Source organism: Trachurus trachurus (genome assembly GCF_905171665.1).
Source record: "Trachurus trachurus genome assembly, chromosome: 13".
Taxonomy (NCBI): domain Eukaryota; kingdom Metazoa; phylum Chordata; class Actinopteri; order Carangiformes; family Carangidae; genus Trachurus; species Trachurus trachurus.
Window position 1 is genome coordinate 30,166,741 of NC_139892.1, and position 21,302 is coordinate 30,188,042.

General features: G+C 42.4%; 2 protein-coding genes across 2 annotated transcripts; both read left to right on the top strand.

The window, feature by feature from the left end:
• Positions 1–51: 51 nt before the first annotated feature.
• Positions 52–16,028, top strand: samd4b (sterile alpha motif domain containing 4B). The gene is made up of 13 exons (XM_083985418.1): positions 52–369; positions 1,696–2,216; positions 2,379–2,849; positions 3,337–3,579; positions 3,709–3,818; positions 4,138–4,224; positions 4,552–4,825; positions 4,946–5,031; positions 6,151–6,266; positions 6,487–6,685; positions 7,124–7,250; positions 9,833–9,916; positions 13,087–16,028. Exons 2-13 carry the CDS (start codon positions 2,021–2,023, stop codon positions 13,113–13,115), a joined length of 2,022 nt encoding a protein of 673 aa, XP_083841544.1. The 5' UTR covers positions 52–369; positions 1,696–2,020; the 3' UTR covers positions 13,116–16,028.
• A 184-nt stretch (positions 16,029–16,212) lies between these two features.
• socs9 (suppressor of cytokine signaling 9) lies at positions 16,213–19,555 on the top strand. Its single transcript, XM_083985420.1, has 2 exons — positions 16,213–16,334; positions 17,425–19,555. The coding sequence occupies exon 2, from the start codon at positions 17,591–17,593 to the stop codon at positions 19,346–19,348; it is 1,758 nt and encodes a 585-aa protein (XP_083841546.1). The 5' UTR covers positions 16,213–16,334; positions 17,425–17,590; the 3' UTR covers positions 19,349–19,555.
• Positions 19,556–21,302: the final 1,747 nt, after the last annotated feature.

Sequence of the window (21,302 nt, forward strand, 5' to 3'; positions counted from 1 at the left end):
GGGCGGGACACAACATTACGTAGCGTCCAGACGTATGACGACGTGCCCACGTCTTACGTCAACTCAAAATCGAAGTAGATTTCTCTAGGCGTACACTCTTTATTTTCTGTATTGCAATAAACATTTTTGTACGCACATTTCTTTAACACGGTATGTTTGAAACCGCAGGAGCCTGTCGCTGTAAAGGAATATACCCGTGAGGAACACCGCGTACGGGACTGAAACCTACGCTTCTTTCAGCTAAGCTAACGTTATTGCATCTATTAGCACAACTCGCTAGCGCTAGCAGTTAGCTCTCCTGCCCTACCGTCGAGCTAGCTATGCGTTAGCACGTTAGCCTAGCTCGCTAACCAGTGACAACTGACAAAGGTAAACAACAAACCTTTTGAATGCATGTATTATTAAAGGCCACTCTCATAATGCTGTTAACGAGCTATAGCCTGATGTCGATTGAAAACACGTTTTATCGCGCCTGTTTGTGCCGCTGAGACTGGAGTACGAAGCGGAGAAAAGGGGCAGCAACAGCGTCAACGAAAAACAATACAAATCCCGACTCCTTCATCACTGACTAGGCCAACCGAGCTAACTCTGGCTAACCGCTATCTAATGATAGGCTGCCGGCTGTAATGTTGCCCTATTTCAAGTTAATAAAGCTCACAGGGATAATCACAACATCATTTTGTTGGCTGGAGCTCTTGGTCAGACTCTCGGGTTTGTCCTTTGATTAAAAGTAAGGCTGTTAATGTTACAGGTGCTACCATTTGCAGTGTTGGCAGTAAGTAGTTTTGACATGTTACCTATGATGCAAGTGTGCAGCAGATAAACTGTGTATTATAAGTAGCTGCTGAAAAATACATCGACGGCTGCCTCTGTTGTTTAGATTGCAACCTGTTTTTAGTGTTATGTGTTAAGCATTACTCTGTATTACTGGCCTGGGCCCTTATTCTGTGTATGACATGTTTGGCACTTGTTTTAAGAATGACTTGTGCCTTTGTCATTGTACTATGACTTTAGTTGCTTGAGTGCTATAAATGCAAATGTCTATGACTGACTGATGAAGATTGGAAGTGACCTCTGCAATGGAGAAGTTTAAGTAAATTATTTTTAAGTAGAAGCCTTACCTCATAATCTTTACATTACCTTTAACATTTCTTATATCTTATTTCATTGTGAATTAGTAAGGGGAATTGTCACACAGTGCTTCTCCTATCAACATAGTAGGCTAATGCTGTAAAACTCTAGTTTAATGTTATCTTCCCCGTCATGGCCATTTTTTGTATAGCATAATTATTTGAAGCAGCTTGTTTGCCTTTACTGGCTTTGTGTACCATCCACCCTTGTTATTGTGCTGTTCATGTGCCTTTGTGATGATCGTGAACCGGTGAGCAGTCTGCCATAGACCATTCAGTTTTTCTCAATCAAAAACTCAATGTCCCCTATGTTAACAGAACTGTCACAGGACAACAGGGAGAGCAGTCTCCAATTCTGAATCTGGACAGACTCATGTGACAACATACTCATCTTCACATTTAAAAATTCAATTAGCCTCATAGTGAGTTGCGGTAAAATGAGCAAACCTTAAGAAATTTGAATAGGACATTTATTAAGTATGTATTGAGTTGGTCAAGATTTTATGAAGACATTTTTTGAATATGGACCTAAGATTTCTGTCTTTTCTGTTTGTTCATTTAATAGGGCGTGGATGATGTGATCCCGAACACGCAAGAGTGTTAAAAAGATTTTCCTCTTTGTGTCATTACCAACTACAGCTGACACACTTCCAGCCTCACTTCATAAGACAAGTGCCCAACGATCCACACGGCATCCCTGTCTGCAGTTCTTTCTGTGCCTGAACCATGTGAGGGCCCCTCGGTCCAGTCTGAGGGGATCCCAGGACTAGTGCAAATACGACCCCGCTGTGCGGGGTGAGACTGATCCTATCTGTGTTTGAGAGAGCACTTTTTCCAGTAGCCCCCTCCCCATAAACACATTCCCGTTCTCCTTACTGAGGAGACACGCCATGATGTTCCGAGACCAGGTAGGTATCCTCACAGATTGGTTCAAAGGCTGGAACGAGTGTGAACAGACGGTGGCACTGTTGTCCCTCCTGAAGAGGGTGTCCCGCACCCAGGCCCGCTTCCTACACATCTGCCTTGAACACTGGCTGGCAGACTGCACAGAGATCCACATCCTTGAAGCTGAGGCCAACAATGCAGGTAGCTGAGAATTTTAATTATTTACCTTTTGTCCTGTGTTGTCAGTTATCTCTTTGTATGAAACACTGTTTGTGCTATTTTTTCCTACAGTTGAAGATTGCATATATTAAATCAGTAATAAAATATTAATGGTGAAATTCTCTGTTTTCCTTTTGTGATTAGCAATTGTCAGCCAGTGGCATCAGGAGCCAAAGGAGAAAGTGGTGTCCTTGCTGCTGTCACACCTGCCGCTGCTGCAGCCACGCAACAGCGAGGCCAAATGCGAGTATATGAAGCTGCTGCAGAAGGTGTTGAGTCACACTATCGAGAGTAGCCTGTTTGTGGAAGAAAGCAGACAGCTGCTGTCCTACGCTCTCATCCACCCTGCCACTACACTGGACGACCGCACTTCTCTGGCCATGTGGCTAAACCACCTGGAGGAACACCTATCCAGTGGCTACGCACCCAGGGCCCCATCCAGCCCCTACCACCCACGCCAAGGCTCAGATGAATGGCCCAGTTCTGCCGAGGCTCTGGACCCTGGCCTTGCCTGGCATGACAAGTCTCCATCGTCCAGCACGTCTCCTGCAGGCCAGAATGGACACATGCCATTCCCAGGCGGGATGTCGTCTCCCATCAACAGCAATAACACAGGTGATGTTTCTCATTCACCTTTTATTTTCCAAATGTGGAGAAAACTAACAGTGCGTTCACACCGGGTGCGAGTAAAATATTCGCCTCGCTCTTCTCGCTCGAGTTTGCCCGCTGGGATATTTGTTTTTACTTGCGGCATTCACGCGAATATTGAACTCAAGCGAACAGGCCAATTTTGCGTGTTCGCTTCATTCGCGTTGCGCCATTTGCATCATTCGCGCCGCGCCATTCGCGCCGTCAACACAAATTCACGTCCATTCGCGTCTGTACATTGACTTTGTATGTAATCTTATCGTGCGAAAAATTTGCCTCACACCTGGTGTGAACATGCCGAGAGAGAGGAAATAGGCTGGTGATATGAGATCAGTGTGGACATAACACCCATATTATACAAGCACAGTGTTCAGCTAAGCTCCTAGAGTGTTAATAACATTGCAAAGAGCGCAATATGTGTGTTTCCTTACGTATGGATTGTTCTCCTTTCCAGGTCTGGGTGGGCAGATGCAGCCAAGCCCTCTGAAGAAGTCCATGTCCGTTATTCCTTCCAGTCCCCAGGCTTGTGGCTCCGAGTGGGTGAGCCAGGATGATGCAGGTGGCCGACCGAACTTCATTCCAACAGACCATGCACCGCTTTCACCTCAGAGCAGCGTCGCCTCCTCCGGCAGTGAGCAGACGGAAGAACAGGGCTCCGCTCGCAACACTTTCCAGGAGGATGGCAGTGGCATGAAAGGTCAGAGTTCAATACCTATCCAAGCCAAAGGCACTCATGGCATTTTGGCTCTGGTAAAAGCCGTGCACAGCCAACAGCTGTGGTGACATAATCCAAAATATAACATGACTTGGTGTTTGTTTGTTCTAGATGTTCCTGCATGGTTGAAAAGCCTCCGCCTTCATAAATATGCATCGCTTTTCTCCCAGATGACCTATGAGGAGATGATGATTCTCACAGAGCAGCACCTGGAGTCGCAGGTTTTAAAGCCTCCCCTTTACACACACTGGGGCAGGGCTTTGGTTATTCCACCCTCCCTATCAATGGTGAACATTACTGTCCTCAAACCTGATGATACATCACCTCTCAATGAGGCATGAAATTAAGCACAGCACCCTACAGTTATATCAAGCCAGTAACACATACAAATGGCGTGATTTTGCCTTTGCCCCTTGGCTTTAATGAAACAGATGGTGATTAGCTTTGTTATTTAGTAACTGTATAAATTGCCCAGTGTTCCCAGAAGAAATGAGTTGCCTGCGTCTCATGCCATCTTGTTATTTCCTCTCTCCTTTTTAGAATGTCACTAAAGGAGCACGGCACAAGATTGCCTTGAGTATCCAGAAACTGCGAGAGAGGCAGAGTGTGCTCAAGTCTTTAGAAAAGGTAATTTAAATGGGATGATGATGTTCTTCTTGTACTTAGAAAATGGCAACAGTGTTTTCTCCTGATGATTTCTCAGTCGCACTGCGAAACATTTTCTTGAGTATGTATTTGTTGATGATCAAATGACACATTTGCATCGAGAAAATCGCATTCTACCATTGGCACAGAAACAGACATGGAGCAGAGATGTTGGGGATGCAGTTCCTTCCTCTAAATAATTTTAAGGAAGAAAATGTTTCTTCTTAAAGCTTAAATCCAGATTTGCTAATTAGTATCCTCTCCGAATATCTTACACAGCATGTGACTCATGATATTGTCTCTTGTTAGGATATTTTGGAGGGGGGAAACCTTCGTAACGCCCTTCAGGAGCTGCAGCAGATCATCATCACACCCATTAAGGCCTACAACCCAGTCAGTACAGCACAGCCCACCTTGGACACCACCTCCTCCCCGTCAGACGCTACAAAAACAGGAGCAGATAAAGATCCAAGCTCAGAGGGCTTCCAGTCTCACAACCCTCCTCCCTGCGACGGAGACTCCTCGGCCACACCCATCTCAGACGGCGATATTGCTGGACAGTTCACCCGTGTCATGGGCAAAGGTAAGAAGATCATGTTTTCTTTTCTTTTATTCCTCTTATATTGCATTGATTGTTGCATAACACACACAAAATGCATGTTAGTATTCAACACAAAATACATACATACTTTTTTTCCCCCAGTGTGCACCCAGCTGCTTGTGTCCAGGCCTGATGAGGAGAATATCAGCTGTTACCTTCAACTCATTGAAAAGTGTCTGACACATGAGGTGAGAAATGTCATTTTTTCTTAATTTGCCGAATGCATACAAGTCATTTGTATACACTAGTGTTGTTAATATTTTTGCAGCGCCATAACAACATAATATAGACAAATGCATATGAACTGTTAATAACAAGCTTGTAGTTATCTGTAGCTTTAGTGCCATAAATGCAAATGTCCATGACTGAAGGAGTGATGGAGTTATAGCATTTATCACCCAAATGCTGCATGACCGTGTAAAGTATACATCTTAGTGCAGTGGGCTGTCATAGTTTCCTCAGTACTAGTTGTTTGCTATTCTTTCAAAAATGATTTGGTGCCAACCAGCAGGGCTGCCATCCTGACTTCACACAGGAAACAAAGAGCAGAGAAGGATGATGAGAACAGAGCTATAGAGCTAGAAGTATTGAAGATGTGCTTGAGCTCAGGGACGTGATGGAGGGGAGAAAATGTGTGTCTGGATTTTGGAACGCAACTGAACTAATTACAAGATTGAAATGGATAGTGAAACCATTACGTTGTATTAGTGCAAAAGAATGGATAATGACTGCTGTGAAACGCTAAAGAAGAAGAGAAAGCAGTGTTGCCAGCTTTGTGATTTTCAAACCCTTTTTTCAAAATAAGCACCAAACCCCAACACATTTAGCAACCCTCACCAGAGTCTCTCCAGTACTGCCCCTCGGCTGTGCAAGGTCACCGCAGACACACCCCGCTATGCTGACAGCATTGCAGTTAGTGTGATTTCTTTGAATGATCATTTTCCGTGTTAATATGACTGAAAATTGAGCACAGCCGTTGGCAGACAACAGAAACAGACAAACAAGTAAATGAGAACAGCTTCTTTAGGAATTAGCTTGCATTAAAGTACTGTATCACTGTATGTGAGCACAGAGAGAGAAGCAAACAGACACGAGGCAGAAACCGACTGAGAGGAGGCTAAATGCAGATAGCCTATGACACAATGCACTCATATGTTTGGTTTTGACATGGTATTGTTTCTTGATATTAAGAATTAAATCTGCGTTTTCCTTTGAAAATCACACATTTCAAAAGCATCCCCTGAAACCCCACTAAATGCTCTTTGAAAAGCTGATGCCTTTTTTCCTCTGCTGTCTCTCCCTGTCAGGCTTTCACAGAAACTCACAAGAAAAGGCTGGTCTCCTGGAAGCAGCAGGTTCTCAAACTGCTCCGCCTGTTCCCCCGGAAAGCTATGCTGGACATGCCAGTGTACCGACAGAAAGGGTGAGACTCTGCCGGCCCTCCTTTACCTTTGATCTCCCTTTTAGCAGGGGAGATGTCACAACAAATGAACGTCATCTCGTCCAATCCCGTTTTCTCTTTCACTTTCTCTTCCACATTTGAATAAAGAATGCCATTCCATATGAAACAGATTCAGTGCAGTTTAACAGACTAACACTAATGTCTGATGAATGTTCCCTTTTGGCTTTCTTTTTCCCTCCAGCTGGACGTATGGGTCTAACTCCCTCCCCACAGCAGGCTCTGTGAGTGGAGGTGTGGCGCGACGAGGGCAAAGACAGTTCCAGATGACGCCTCGCGGACTCCCAGCTGGACGCATAAGTCTTCTAAGTCCTGGTGGGATCGGAGGAGCATCTCCACGCCACACACTCACAAATCCTGTGCTGGCAGGCCAGGGGAGACAAGTTAGTACTCTTGTCATTGGATGGGCATTTTGGTAGTAGTTTGCAACATGAAATTTTACTTTCATTGCTGAGAAAATAGATCATATTTATCAGTTAGGCCAGTCCTTTTCGTTTTGCACTGAAATCTGACCGAAGTTTTAAAGAAAGTTATTTATAATAATTGAGTCTGACTTCATGTCTCTTGCTTCAAATTCTCTTTTTCACTATATCAGAAGGTCATTGCCCACATATTGGCATGCTCAGTGAGTCACAACACACCTCAGTAAACATTTGCAAAAGAAAAAACAAGAGCTCTTGGGAGTTTAATTAGTGCACTCAAGGCAGTGCAAGGGGTTAGGCATCATATGTTTACACAAATTGATTCTTTCTTATAAGCAAGGAGTTGTTGCTTCATGATCTTGACCCTTATGTAATGAGAACTTGTGTTGTCTCCTATAGAACTTGTGGTTTGCCAACCCCGGGGGCAGCAACAGCATGCCCAGTCAGAGTCGCAGCTCTGTACAGCGGACCCACTCACTCCCTGTCCACACTTCCCCGCAAACCATGCTCATGTTCCAGCAGCAAGGTATTGTGTGAGGTCAAGCCTCTTTGACTCTTAATTAACAGAGGGTGTATGCTCTCTCACCCATGCTCTATTTCTCTCCTTGTTTACATTTTTGATGCACTTTATTCTTTGACTTAATGCCTTGCCTCCTTTAATCTCCTGTTTACATTTTCCACACAAGCATTTCCTGCATGTTTCTCATCAAGATGCCTTTTATTTTTTAAAGTGAAATTATTCTCCTCAAGCTAAATTTGAAATGGTGCATCAAATAGAGTTTGTCTGGATGTGGCAGATTTGAATGTGATAGTGAGTTCAACGAGCAACATAAGCTCCATAAGTTATGGGGAAAAATAGCCATTTGATCAGATGCCAAACTAGAGAGCTGCTCTCCCTCTGTGCCAAGGACAAAATAACAAGAAAGCTTAGCGGCATGTCGCAGTAAACAGTCAGTCACCTCCAACAATATACTTAACCTTTCAGTCACCTTGTCTAATGTGCCAGACGCTACACAGGAGCATTGCAAATTCATCTGTAGTATATTTGTCATGTTTTAACAGAATTGTTTTTCAAAACAGAATCATGTGTGAAAGCCAGAAAATCATGATTTTACCCAACCGGCTCCACATTGTTCTAAATTTGATGTCTAAACAGGACGTATCTATTTCATACTGTTGTTTTAACAATTATTTTATAGAAATCCCCCAAAATAATATAATTGTTACAAAACCCCTCACAAGACCATGGAGATCAAAGGTTTGTCTTAAATATTTATACATGAGGTCATGACTTTGTGCAAATAGTATCACCAATGGGATACTGAGGGAAAAAAACTGTGATCCAATGTCTTGCCTGTAACACCTTTCTACACTCGTAGGTAGTTCAGTAGTAAAAGATGGGTTCCTCAATAAAGAGACAAAGGCATCTTCACTGTGTCATCTGCTGGGTACTCCAAAGTATTCAGTTTAAAGAAGTCTATCCATCACTCATCATTACTGGCCTTGTGTACTGTGGTTTCACTTTGAGGCTCACACATACTCTATCATATCTGCATCCACTTGAGACAGATTGCAGTTCATGTCTTGACATCAGAATACAGCTCGAGTGTGTCTTGAGTGGTCACATTTTGATTTGTAAACAAGTGAAATGTAAGATATGACTTGACTATAGAACTAGGGGAGAGGATTGCAGAAGCAATCTTGTTCTCCACCTCTGAATTGCCTCAACCTTTTATATGTTCTGACAAACCTCAACTCTCAACTTTTATTTATTTTTTGGTATGATTGAAATGATGATTTTGGTCTGGGGATTAGTACATTAGTAATTTAACCAATGTGATTATCAGGTGATTATCAGGACAGGTTGTTCATAGTTAAATGGTTTGCATATTTTAGCAGTAGTTATGGCTGAGTCCGTCTCTAGCACTCAGGTGCAGCAGAAGAATTGTGATTAATACATGGACATGGTACAATGGCATCTTATAGATGTACTGGTGTGTGTGGTTCTGCAAACTGTTACCATAGCATTGTCATCTGACATCTGAATATATTTCTTTAAAATTACCTTTAGAATTACATTTGTCTCTGAGTGGCAGACTTAACTATTTTTTTGTAAGCCTGTGAATATTCTCATTAGTCCAGGTCATTCCAGCTCAAGGAAATTTTAAATGGACCTTTAAATCGACTTGGTTATTTGTCTAGGAAAGACTAGGAAAGACAAATAACCAAGTCCAGTTGCTTTCGATTTAAAATTTCCTTGAGATTATTTTTTTGTAGTTTTGATTATTATTTTTCTGGTTATAACATATTTGAAGCAATAGAAATGCTGAAAAGGGTGAACTTGCTTCACACTAACCCCAACCACTCAGTCATTTCACTCAAAATGAAGGTAAACAGAACTAAAATGAGCTCATTGTTATGATGCTAAGCTGTATTGTAATACTGTGTCTGCAAAGCTATGGTCAAAGCCAGAAATGAAACTAACTGCAAACTCTATCAGACATTAGCAACAGAGTTGAATGATGACTTAACATTCAATGGTGTTTTCACATCCAGTTAATTGGATTACAGTTATCTGCACACAGTGAAATATGCCAATGGTTGGATGAGCATCCTACCACATCCTTCTTTCTTTCTTTCTTTCTTTCTTTCTTTCTTTCTTTCTTTCTTTCTTTCTTTCTTTCTTTCTTTCTTTCTTTCTTTCCTTCTTTCTTTCTTTCTTTCTTTCTTTCTTTCTAGTAAAAGATTCATCATGTTAATTTTGTTTTACTTGCAGCACAGCTATAGTGCATACAGTATCAGTCACCTTGTTCCTATTTTGAAGCCAACAAATGATCTGATCTTCACATTACCATGATGATGGTGATTCTTTGGCACATAAACTGAGCATGTTTCCTTCAAACCAGAGGAATTACAATGGTGTCTTGATGATGGAAACTGTTCTTTTCCAAGAGAAATTGGCGAATGAAATCTCCGTGGATGTTTTTAAAGCAATATACACATTTGCTTCTGTAAATACAGAAGATACATTTTCTGGTCATTTTCAATCATTTTAACCTTAATCTTCATTTGGACTGATGGACTGATTTTTTTTACTCCTTCCCTCAGAATGCCAAGTTCCAGGTGCTGACCTGGAGATCAACCCCACGCTGGAGTCACTGTGCCTCAGTATGACAGAGCATGCCTTAGGGGGTAAGTGTCCTTAGTAGCCCAGTGTTAAATAGGCCACTGACTGGTTGACCTCTCAAAACTGCCAACTCCTCAACACCTCATTCATTGTATATCAAATCCAGGCAATGAGAGAGAGGATTTCATGAGCAGACTGTGTCATTTGGGAAAGCTGTACATATTAATTTGTTCACACACACATGCCCTACGTAAACAGATGAAAAAGCCTGTTGACTTGTCTAATTCACATTTCATATTTGTGCATTAACATTTAATAACATCTGACTTGCACAATATCATTAGTCAAGTCACATTTGGGTTCTCCTTGGAGAGAGAAAGGCGCCGACAGTCCTGTGTGCATCTTACTGTATGGTGTTCTTGAATGACAGGATTTGCATCATCCCATCAAACAATCTTAAGGCTCAGTAGCTCCGTCGGTTTTCCTCAGTATTCTCAGACTGCAATAGTCAGGTATCTCTGTTACATGAACTTTCTGCGAGTTAGATGGAATTTGGGGAATTTAAACAATTTTCTTTCCTTCCGCAGAGACAGATAAGGTTATTGATGTCTTGTGTGTACAGTCTGAAAGTGCACAACTGGACGAAAGTTTTAAGAACACCCTAATTTCCGCTCTGTATTGAAAGTCTTTGAATGATATAAAGGTAAGCTCTAAAAAAAGAAAAAAGTTGAGTTCAAATCATGAGAATGTCATAGAAAACAGGCTTTTTCAGGGATTAATGCTGCGTTCAAAACAACTCCGAAGTCGGAATTTCCAACTCGGAAATTTCCGACTTCCGACATCATTGCGTTCACGCTGCAGGAACTCGGAAGAGAAAAAACATGGATACCCATACGGAAAATATATGCAGCAGCAAATTATGTTTATTCTGGAGGCAAATGAAGAGGAGAGGAGATGCCGCAGATGAGTGCACATATAACGCCCTAGATAACCATTACAATACAACAATCACAGCTTAATATAAACGTATTTCATATACTGCAATAATACACAAAAAATATGCATTAAAACCTCAACAAAGAACTTATTTTTTTTTCATTTCTAACCATCTAGCTCTGAAATGATACTAGGGTTGCACGGTATACCGGTACTAGATTGGTACCGGGGTACTAACGCATTTAAAACGGTACCATACTGCGCTTAGATGGGACCGGTACTTTCATTCTGCGCCGCCGGCAGCGGTGACGTCGCCGCGTGAAGTCGCCGCATTGTAATTTGAGCCGCGAGGAGCGAGAGAGCGAGTCACAAACGAAGCAAGGTGCTTTTTATCATTACCGTTACAGCGCCACCTGTCCATGTGCCTGTGTTTGTGTCTGTGAGTGTGCGCCGCGCGCGAGAGAGAGACGGCCGCCACAGCCTCGTTAATAAGTTTTGTTTTTACCGCGGATCACCACTGGCTGCATGCTCTCTCTGTCTCTCTCTCTCTCTCTCTGTCTCTGTGAGTGAGTGAGCACGGCGAAGCAGCGCTACGCAGAGATGAATTAACGGAACGATATTGCGTTGATGGGGGTGGGGGGAACAGAATCAATTTGGTCTACATATGGGAAACAATAGGTGTATGTTTGAGTAACATGAACATTTGTGTTTCATTCTATAAACTACTGATAACAATTTCTCCCAAAAATTACAACTGGTCAAAATAACAAAAAAAGATGCAGTGTTTTCAGACCTCAAATAATGCAAAGAAAACAAGTTGATGTTCATTTTTAAACAGACATTTTTTTATTTAGGAAGAGTTCCGATTAATATAGATGGAATGTTAATCCTGCAGCAGCAGTAACTGTTTACTGATTTCCTGTTTTATGGTCCAAAATTTTTCTATTAAAATAAAGCCAATAATGACATTTTTTGTGTTCTCTTTTTATGTGGAAAAGTACCGAAAAGTATCGAAAAGTATCGAAAAACATGTTGGTACCGATACCGGTACCAAAATGTTGGTATCGTGACAACACTAAATGATACCCAAGTTTCTGACCTGTAATTTCCGAGTTCCACGCCGTTCAATTCATTTTTGACAACTCGGAGCTCGTTTTTTTCTGACTTCTGAGTTGTACGCACCATAAGGAACGGGTTAAATCAGTTTTCCTGCAGCAATGAAAGGAAGTGAAGCTTTGACAGTTAATGCAAACATTTCCTACAGGTATCCCAACTTCTGTAGATGACTTTACAAACCCACTGGCTGCAAAAATGCAGTGTTGGAACAAACCGTGTTACAGCACACTCTTCTGCATTGTTAGGACAAGACTGTATTGCAGCAAGCAGCACTGTGTAATGCTATCAGTTACCAAGGAAGACAGACTTGTTGGTCAGGGATCCATCCTACAGTGAGATAATGACCCAGAACAGGAAGAAAAGAAAGAGATGCTGGCTGCACATGATGGAAGAGCAGCACAGTCTCCAGACTTCAACCTCATTAACTTGGTCATGAATGAAGTGAAAAGCAAAGCAAACTACAAAGTACCACACATTAATTGGAATGTATAACATTGTAACTGTGTTCAGCTGCTGCAAAAGTTAGACTGAATTTAGTTTAGAAAATAGAGTTTCTTGTTTTTAAAGTCTCAGATTGTCTAATTATTTGCTAGAATTTCACAAAAATCAGTCAACTGTGAATAATGTTTATTTAATAACAGTGGGGAAATGTAGGTGTGTTGCAACTTTTGACCCTTAATTTAAGTTTAGCCTGGAGTATTTTATTTTCTGGATTAATTGAAAATATGAAAAACTTTTCACTCTTTATTTAATTCGCTGTTGCAAAGGAAATTACATGATATCAAATATTTGAATACATACACAGCCATGGAAGATGAACAAATGCAAAACAAAAGAGAAAGGTATTTTCAGGATATTGTTTATAGCTTCCTTCAGCTGCAAGGTGTATTTTCCAAGCTTGTTGAAGGAGATGTTACTTATCCAGAAATGTAGCTAATAAATATTGGATGTGCTAAGTTCATGGCAGGCATACCATAAAAAAGGATGAAAGGTATGCAATGAATATAAAGATTAATAGCCACATAAGAGGGCATCAATAACTTTTTGTGCCCATGGGAAAAGAGGAAAAGTCGTAGCACTCTGCAGCAGTGAACAACCCTTTTAAGGATGAGAAGTGAATGGTGCCATACATTTGATTATTATAAATGTCTTGAGACATATTTCTTTCCAATCTCCTCCACAGATGGAACAGACCGGACATCAACAATATGAGCAGAAGAAAAGGAAAAACACACTTCAGTTGAGGCCTGTTCAGTTCCTCATCACCCAGCACAAAGATATACGTATGCTTCAGAAAACCAGGCAAAGCAGTCACTACAAAATGACAAAAAACTGTGTATATGTTCTCTAATATTTTTGTACTTTATTATATACAACTAAGTTTATTAAAAATGGAATACAGATGATTATTATATTGCAGGACAGAGAAAAAAAAGGTTAACTGTGCAAACTGCTTCATGTCACCTGCAGGACTGTGACATGATAGGCAGGCGCTCAGTTTGCCGTGGTCTGAGAGAAAAATGGTGGATTGGTGCTGTCTTAAAGGGGCTCTGCCCTATGAGTTACTCTTCTTTCCCCCTCCTGCCATGGAGCAAGGCTTTCTATCCAGAACACAGTGACAGCCACAGCCCCTGTACCACGCAATGTGTAGAATCAGAAAATTGCCAGTCAAAAGTCAGGCACTTTTATTGATCTCTGATATTAGGCACTAAACTGCAATTGGCCCAAGGATACGTTCGATAAAAGATTTCCACTTGTAGACGGGTGTTGAGAATACATGCACCGATACACTTCCTAGCAACCCTAATTGTTCTATTACCAGTGCTAGTGAGAGCTTGTGTTGGTTGAAACTTAGACTCCTTTCCTTGGTTCTTTTTATCCTCTCAAGAGTCGCTGTTTTTTTGTTGCATAGGCAAGAAAGGGAGGACCAAAAGGATCGAGAAAATGCTTGTGATTCAACTGTAGACGAACCTGTTGTCTTGGTTGTATTCCCTGAACACGTAGTTAAAGTAGAAGTGACTGTCCTCCTCTAAACTTCTACAAAGCCAAAGAGAAGGGTTGTACGATTGTTAATTTGAGAAGGATATTTGTAGTGAAATGCAACAGAATGGTATACTTTTGTAAAAAGAACAGCAGTTTGAAGAATTTATGCCAGCTGCAATTTGTCTCTGTTATTTTATGCCCTACTACAAATGATGATGAATCTCATTTTGCGCCGAGGAATCCCCAGAGGGGTGAATAAGGGCTGGTGTGGTTGCTACTGTGCAAGAGCTGATTTGATACTGCATTGATAAAAGCGAGGAGGGTAGAGTGTTTTCAATTTACACTAATGCTGGGTGAGAAAACTAAATGAAACCCGTTTCAACCCTCTGGCCCCCTTTTGATTGGCTCTGGAAAATGAAGCTTGATCTTGTAATAAAATGCTCCGGAGCACAGCGCCTTCACCCTCACAGTGCCCTCTTCCTCAAACGGCCAACGTGACGATTTGATGAATCATACTTTTCAAGGTGCTTGACTATGTCCATATTTTCTGTTTGTGTCTCAATGTGTTTCAGTCTCAGAACCCCGACATTATCATGTGGTATCAGTGTTGACTCAAAAACAGTCTTATACAGCCTCTGTCTTTGAATGTGGCAGAGCGGAGGTGCATGTATGTGTAATATGGTCTTAACTTTTGGTTGCATCATAAGGCAGGGATAACCATTTCCATTTTATTTAAGCAGAGCCATAGGAGGTCTGTCTAGTAAAGATGGTTATTTACAGATATCTTTTCCAATTGTATTTTTTACTCTCCCTTGATATTGATAACTTATGCTTATTTTCTATAATCGCATGTTTTGCCACACTAATACAGCACTGTTGTAGATAGGGGACATGGTGGTTGATGGTGCCCAGCGTCACCAACAGCTAGAGAGCAGAAATCTTGCAACTAATGTTGTATGTTTATATCGCCTAAATGTCACTGTTTACATCTCTCTGGGATAATGCCCAATTCATGTTATGTGATGTCATGAATACTCCATTGTCTCACTGTGTAACACATTAAAGAACTGAAGCCTTCTCGCACATGAGCTGGCTGGGTAGAGCCTGAAAACAGAAGCCTTCTACCCCTTTAACCCACGGCTCCATATGAGTCATAGTAGTTTTTTTTTTTTTAAAGAGATAACTGTATGAGGCATGTTACGCCTGCTTTTCTGGTCATGCAGTGATGAGAGAGAATAGCTTTCCTGACCTTGTGATTGAACTGTTAGCTGTCATGTTCTGATAAATCGTTCATGTGGTGCCTGAAATGCACAGCTCCAGTATCCTCAAAAAGTTGATTTGATGGTCTTGAGTAGTATTGTAGTCATGGATTTCTTCAGAGCAGGCTCTTGGATAGATCTGACTTACTAAAAAAGCATCACACTCATGCCCGCAAAGGACTTCAGTGAGTTAGCAATGCTGACAACTTTAAGATCTTATTTTTAGCTATTCACTATACTGTATATCCATTGTGTTATGTTACAAATGGCTCAGATTGTCCTTTTCATATCCTCTGTAGCTTCGGACAGCCTACACATTACTGCAAATAGACACAGAGGTACAATGCAGCAGATTTCTGCGAGTGTCTGCATAATGAAGATGCAGCAGAGGATGACAATGCTTATCTGAGCCACAAATGATGTGATTATGAGTAAACTGAACACTAAAAGCAGGCCAAGGAATATGTTTACTCCATGTTTACATTCCAGTGATGCATGAAACGAGTTGGGAAATGCACTTCATAAGTTCAGCCTGTTGTACTTTTTCTTTTTTTCTTTTTTTAACATACCAAGCATCTACTAGGAGGTACAGAGCCTGTGTCATATGGAGACTTCAACCAAGTGGTTCTGAGATCATGTTAATGTCCCTGCCAGGTTCCAGGTTTAATTATTGAATTCATGCAGCCGGCTGTAGGCTACATTGCATATATTTGTCTTGTACAATTTCTATTTAATTCTGATGACTCCCCCTTGACATTTTCTAATATTTTATGAACCTTTTGCATCCCATGCTTACACTCTACTTTTTTACTGTCCACTCATACGTGTGAATGGTCTGAAGTGCAGCATCCCGTCGGATCACTGACAGTCCAAATAAAGAGGTTCAGTTCTTTTGCAACTTCACCTGTGGTCTGTGTTTGTTTCTACTCAACCTCGTTACACATTAGACACGCCTTTTTAACAGCTGTCGTTTCGTTTTCTTCTGTCATTTAAATGTTACAGGTGTCGTTAAGTCCCGACGTTATCGAAGAAATTACTCCCAATTACTTTTTACATCCGGGTTGCTCGGTCTCTCAGCTGTTCATTTGTCAAGCTAATGTGAGCTAGCCGCCTTGTTGTTCCCGTCATTAGTTCCTTCAAAGAGGAAACACAGGCTCCTCGGTCGGGGAACTCCTTAACAACTGCTAAGGTATGTTCACAGTTGATGTCATTGTCGGGAAAGCTAGACATAAGTGGGCGTAAGTACAATTAAACCCCTTATTCCCACGGGGAAAAGTGCCAAAGTGAGCAAACGGCTAGCCGCCTTGCTAACTCAGCCTGCCGGCCATAAACAGCTGCTCTGCTAACGACGCTAGCTCGGAAAGCTAACCTTAATGTTGTCGCTTCGGTTGTTTGACTGTAAAACGATGATTTTCGTCGCCGATTTGCCCGAAAAATATGACATCCCTCTCGTGTTTAACGCCAGCTAGCTCCAACTATTACAGGAAAAAAAGTTGAGATGTTTCTATTTTTAATTGTCCGTCTACTTTCTCCAGGTAATGTGATTTGTGAGAGCACTGTCCTCTTCCCCGAGCCCGTGATCTGTTTCAAGCCAGGAGAGGTTGTTGTTGTTAGCAGCACAACAACTGTTTCAAATAGTTGTGTTGTGTTAAATACTTTAATCACGCCCCAAAGCTCGAGTCGACCTATAGAAACGAGCTAACCAACTGCTCTCTGGCTTTGGAGCTTGTCATCGTAGTGATTTGATGTATAAAACTGTGGCACTAATGCAACTTTACGTTTAAAGACACGTTGAATCGTAGGAAATCAGAGCACAGACCAACCGTGACTGTCGTTAACCTGCTCCCGACAGCTCGTCAGTTTTGTGTTTTTGATTATGAGTGTAATATACTGTTTTTAACACGAGTAAAGGCTGAACTCAAATAACAGCTGTGCTAAAAGCTAAGGTAAACTAATGCTGGCAGGACAGAGGCAGCTTTGTGGACAGTTTTCACCTGGAGCTGTAGCTCACAGATCCAACACTGGTGTGATGAGTCAAACCGGAAGGTGGACTCGTGCTGTCCACCTAATCCACCTAATGTCCCTAATGTAATGTACAGTATAGTGAAGGCAGGATCTTAAGCAGAGCTGTAATATGGCACATGCCTTTTTGATGTGTGGAGTAATGATAAACAGATAGCTTGCAACTATTAGTCAGGATAAGACCATATGTTATTTGAGTTATTTCAAAAAGGTAAATTGCAGTGTTTAAGCAGAACTGTCTCTTTTTTTTGTTGCAGGTTCTCTACAGTCTTTCTGGCCACAATGCATGGACAATGATAATAACATTTCAGATAAGGGATGTGGATGGGAGACTTCCTGCTAATATCTGACTGCAATAACAAGTTATCTCCTGGCAACTCCCCGGAGTGGCACAACTGTTGCCATCCCACCACGTAATCCATCATGTCTCTACAGAAGGAATCGGGGAACCGAGGGAAAGATCGAGAGAGGGGGGCCCGTCCCAAAGTGAGGCAGAGCCGGTCAGAGGAAAGACGAGATACAGGCGCTGGACGAAAAGGTGGAAAGGGGAAGAAAAAAGGCCTGGCCTGCCACGAACCAGCTGCTGAGCGGCCTGTCAGTGACGGCTTTGAGTATGGTGAGCTGTTAAGTGACCTAGAAACCAGGGACCAATCTTCCTCTTCTCCTCTGAGGGATAGTTGGAGATGGCAGGGTTTGGAAGTTGCTGCGTCTTTATTAGGACAAGAACGAGCAACAGCCAGGCCGGGGCTGGGAACAGCCAACTCTGTCAGCGAGTTACCCGCACCAAGCGACGGTGACGGCAGAGGGTCAAGCAGCAGTCGCACCCTCCGGCAAAAAATCCAAGATGCGATGGGGCAGTGTTTCCCGATAAAGACGCACAGTGCTGCTGCACCAGTACCACCTCCACAGGCTCTTTCATCATCAACCGCCTGCGTCTCCTCAAGGCGGAAGATCCATCTCAGTGAGCTGATGTTGGATGACTGCCCTTTCCCCGTGGGATCAGAGCTGGCTCAGAAGTGGTATCTCATAAAGCAGCACACGGCCCCCATCACCCAGCCTCCCGTTATGGATTCTGCAGTCGTGTGCAGTGCCCCGACTTCAGCCATGGCCACTGTGGTGGAGGATGTAGATGACAGGTTGCGAGAGCGCAGGCGCATTAGCATCGAACAAGGTGTTGAGCCACCACCCAATGCAGAAATCCACACATTTGAGGTGACAGCCCAAATTAACCCTCTCTACAAGCATGGCCCTAAGCTGGCCCATGGTATGAATGAGTTAGCTGGAGCTGACAGAGCCTCCGCTCAGCAGCAGCAGCAGCTTCTCCTCCAAAGACAGCAGCAGCACCAGCTACTGCTACAGAGCTGTTTGGACACTCTGGATGAGGTGGTCGCCTCGGCCTCTGCCTCTGCCTCCGCCTCAGCTACCGCCTCAACCTCAGCCTCAGTCACAGCCACAGCCTCAGCCACAGCCACAGCCACAGCCTCAGCTACAGCCACAGCCACAGCCACAGCCACAGCCTCAACGTCAGCCTCTGTCCATGCCACTGATACTATCTCGGACCCTGTGGTCGACCCAGAGGTTACAGCGACCAACATGCCCCCTAGAGCCATACTTCCTCAGACTGAGCATCAGAAATCTCAGGATGGCTACCGCATTCACACCCAAATTGATTACATTCACTGTCTAGTTCCAGATCTGCTGCAGATTACCAACCTCCCATGTTACTGGGGGGTCATGGACCGCTACGAGGCAGAAACGCTGCTGGAGGGAAAGCCTGAAGGCACCTTTCTCCTGCGCGACTCTGCCCAGGAAGACTACCTCTTCTCCGTCAGCTTCCGCCGCTACGGCCGCTCACTACATGCCAGAATTGAACAGTGGAATCACAATTTTAGCTTTGACGTGCACGACCCCAGTGTCTTCCATGCCTCCACAGTTACAGGATTGCTGGAGCACTACAAGGACCCCAACTCCTGCATGTTCTTCGAGCCGCTGCTCTCCAACCCTATCCACCGCACACAGCCTTTCAGCCTGCAGCACATCTGTCGAGCGGTCATAAGCAGCTGCACCACCTATGATGGCATTAACATGCTTCCCATTCCAAATGCTTTGAAAAAGCACTTGAAAGAATACCACTATAAGCAGAGAGTACGCGTACGGCGAATGGACACCTGGTGGGAATGAAGAACAACAACTGACTTAAAAAGAAAAACTACTAAATATATTTTTAACACAAGTCTTTCCTACCTGAACTGAACAATGAGACTTGCTCTTCACTCTGTCTGGCTGTATTAACTTACACTGCACTGTACTTATATTTATTTTATTCCTGCTGTATGTCTTAACAATTGTAGTGAACTACACTGATGAGACAATGTGTAATCTGACTGATCTTGCACACTACAAGTTCTTTATGCTCAAATTAAACAACGTTATTTAGATACGTGGTGTTCAGAGAACGACTCGCACACATCATTTGTGTTGTCAACCGTGACTAAGCTTAATTATCTGACAAAGGGGGGAGGTGTCTTGGTGTGAATTGAGATGATTACAATAATAGAGTTGTTCATCATCAGTCACGCGCTGAGAAGGTAGAACACATACTGACAAAGTTTCACCTCGCTACCGAGGTGTAGAATTGCAGCACGTCAGCAGTGGTTTTCACATTAGTTAGACCAGGTAGCACATGCGCTCATCTCTCATCCTTTATAACCAGCTCTTGGTTTAGAGAGCAGACGTCTTGTCCTAGAACACATTTGTCGCACACTGAAGCCATGATTACATGCTCATGCTATTTTTCAGAGGGGTGATTTCATTTCAGAGAAACATGCAAAGAGTGATATGACAAAGCTATAGTAAATGAATGCCATATGTTCAGATCATATGTCACTCAGCTGCTTTGTTTTCACCCCACATCATGAGCCTCCGTGGTTTCTCCAATGAGGTTAAACTGCAGGCAGCCAGCGCCAGCAGCCTTCATTAGTTTTGAAGTAAAGGAACAAACGTGACCTTCACAAACTGGTGAAGGTCACAAGTGAAGCTGCAGCAGAGGAATACAAATGACACTGAGATATTAATTAGCAATTTAGTCTTCCTTAGTCCAGATGTTCTGTCTGCCTGTGTTTTTTGTTCTGCATGTAAATGTGATAGGAAGACACAGATCCTTTAAGTAAGCAAAAAAAAAAATCATCCTGTTTCTCTGCCTACTGCTGTGCATATTTTAAAGAGATAGGGTGTCTGTCTATGCCCTAATCTTTCATTCCAGGAGTTAAGTGACAAAATTACCATAGTGAATTAGCGCTGATGAATCTTAATTTCCTGGAAAAATTAGGGGAAAAGGGTTGTATATCGGGGGTTTTCTGGAGCTTGACATTAAGCCAGTTATACTGAAACAAAAACCTACAAGCTCTGAAAAGCTCTGTTACCACAAAACTGTCCTAAGCCAAAATCCTAAAGGCACAGAGGAGAGGTAAAGATCAAAATGTAGTATACCGGTATGAAACTGAATGAAGGAGCAACTGACAAAAGTCAATGAGTCCATTATTAATAGCACACTGTATAGCACATGATATCCACCTGTGTCTGCTTGAAAACATAGACAAATTAACTAAATATATAATACAAAAATACACCTCTTTAAGAAGCATCAGCATATTTGAATGTACAAAAAAAATAATGACTGAGCCACAGAGAAAAAATTTCACGCTAGACAGACTTCCATTTACCTTATTATCTAGGCCTTATTCAAAGATTAATTGCAAAATGTACCTATGCAGTAGAGTCATTTGACTGCTGTGTGTGAGAAGCATTTTGTATTAATGAAACCACACAAGAGACCACACAGCTAATTGTTGTATGCAGTAAGTAATAATCACTAAAGACAACCGTCCAAGTGTTAATGGGAAAGCATGGAGAATGGATCCAAGTTCATCTTCTGAACCACTGTGATGCTGCGTTCTCCTTGAGATGGGCGATTTGACATGGTGGATGCAAATTGTTCATGACAAGCACTCATCCACTAATGAAGCTGCTATAATTTAAACAGCACATCCAAGGCAGCATTGAAGTCTGCATTCAAAAATGCAAAGTCCAGACCTTTAACCTTTGTATACTTAATTAAGTCACTATAAAAACCAAA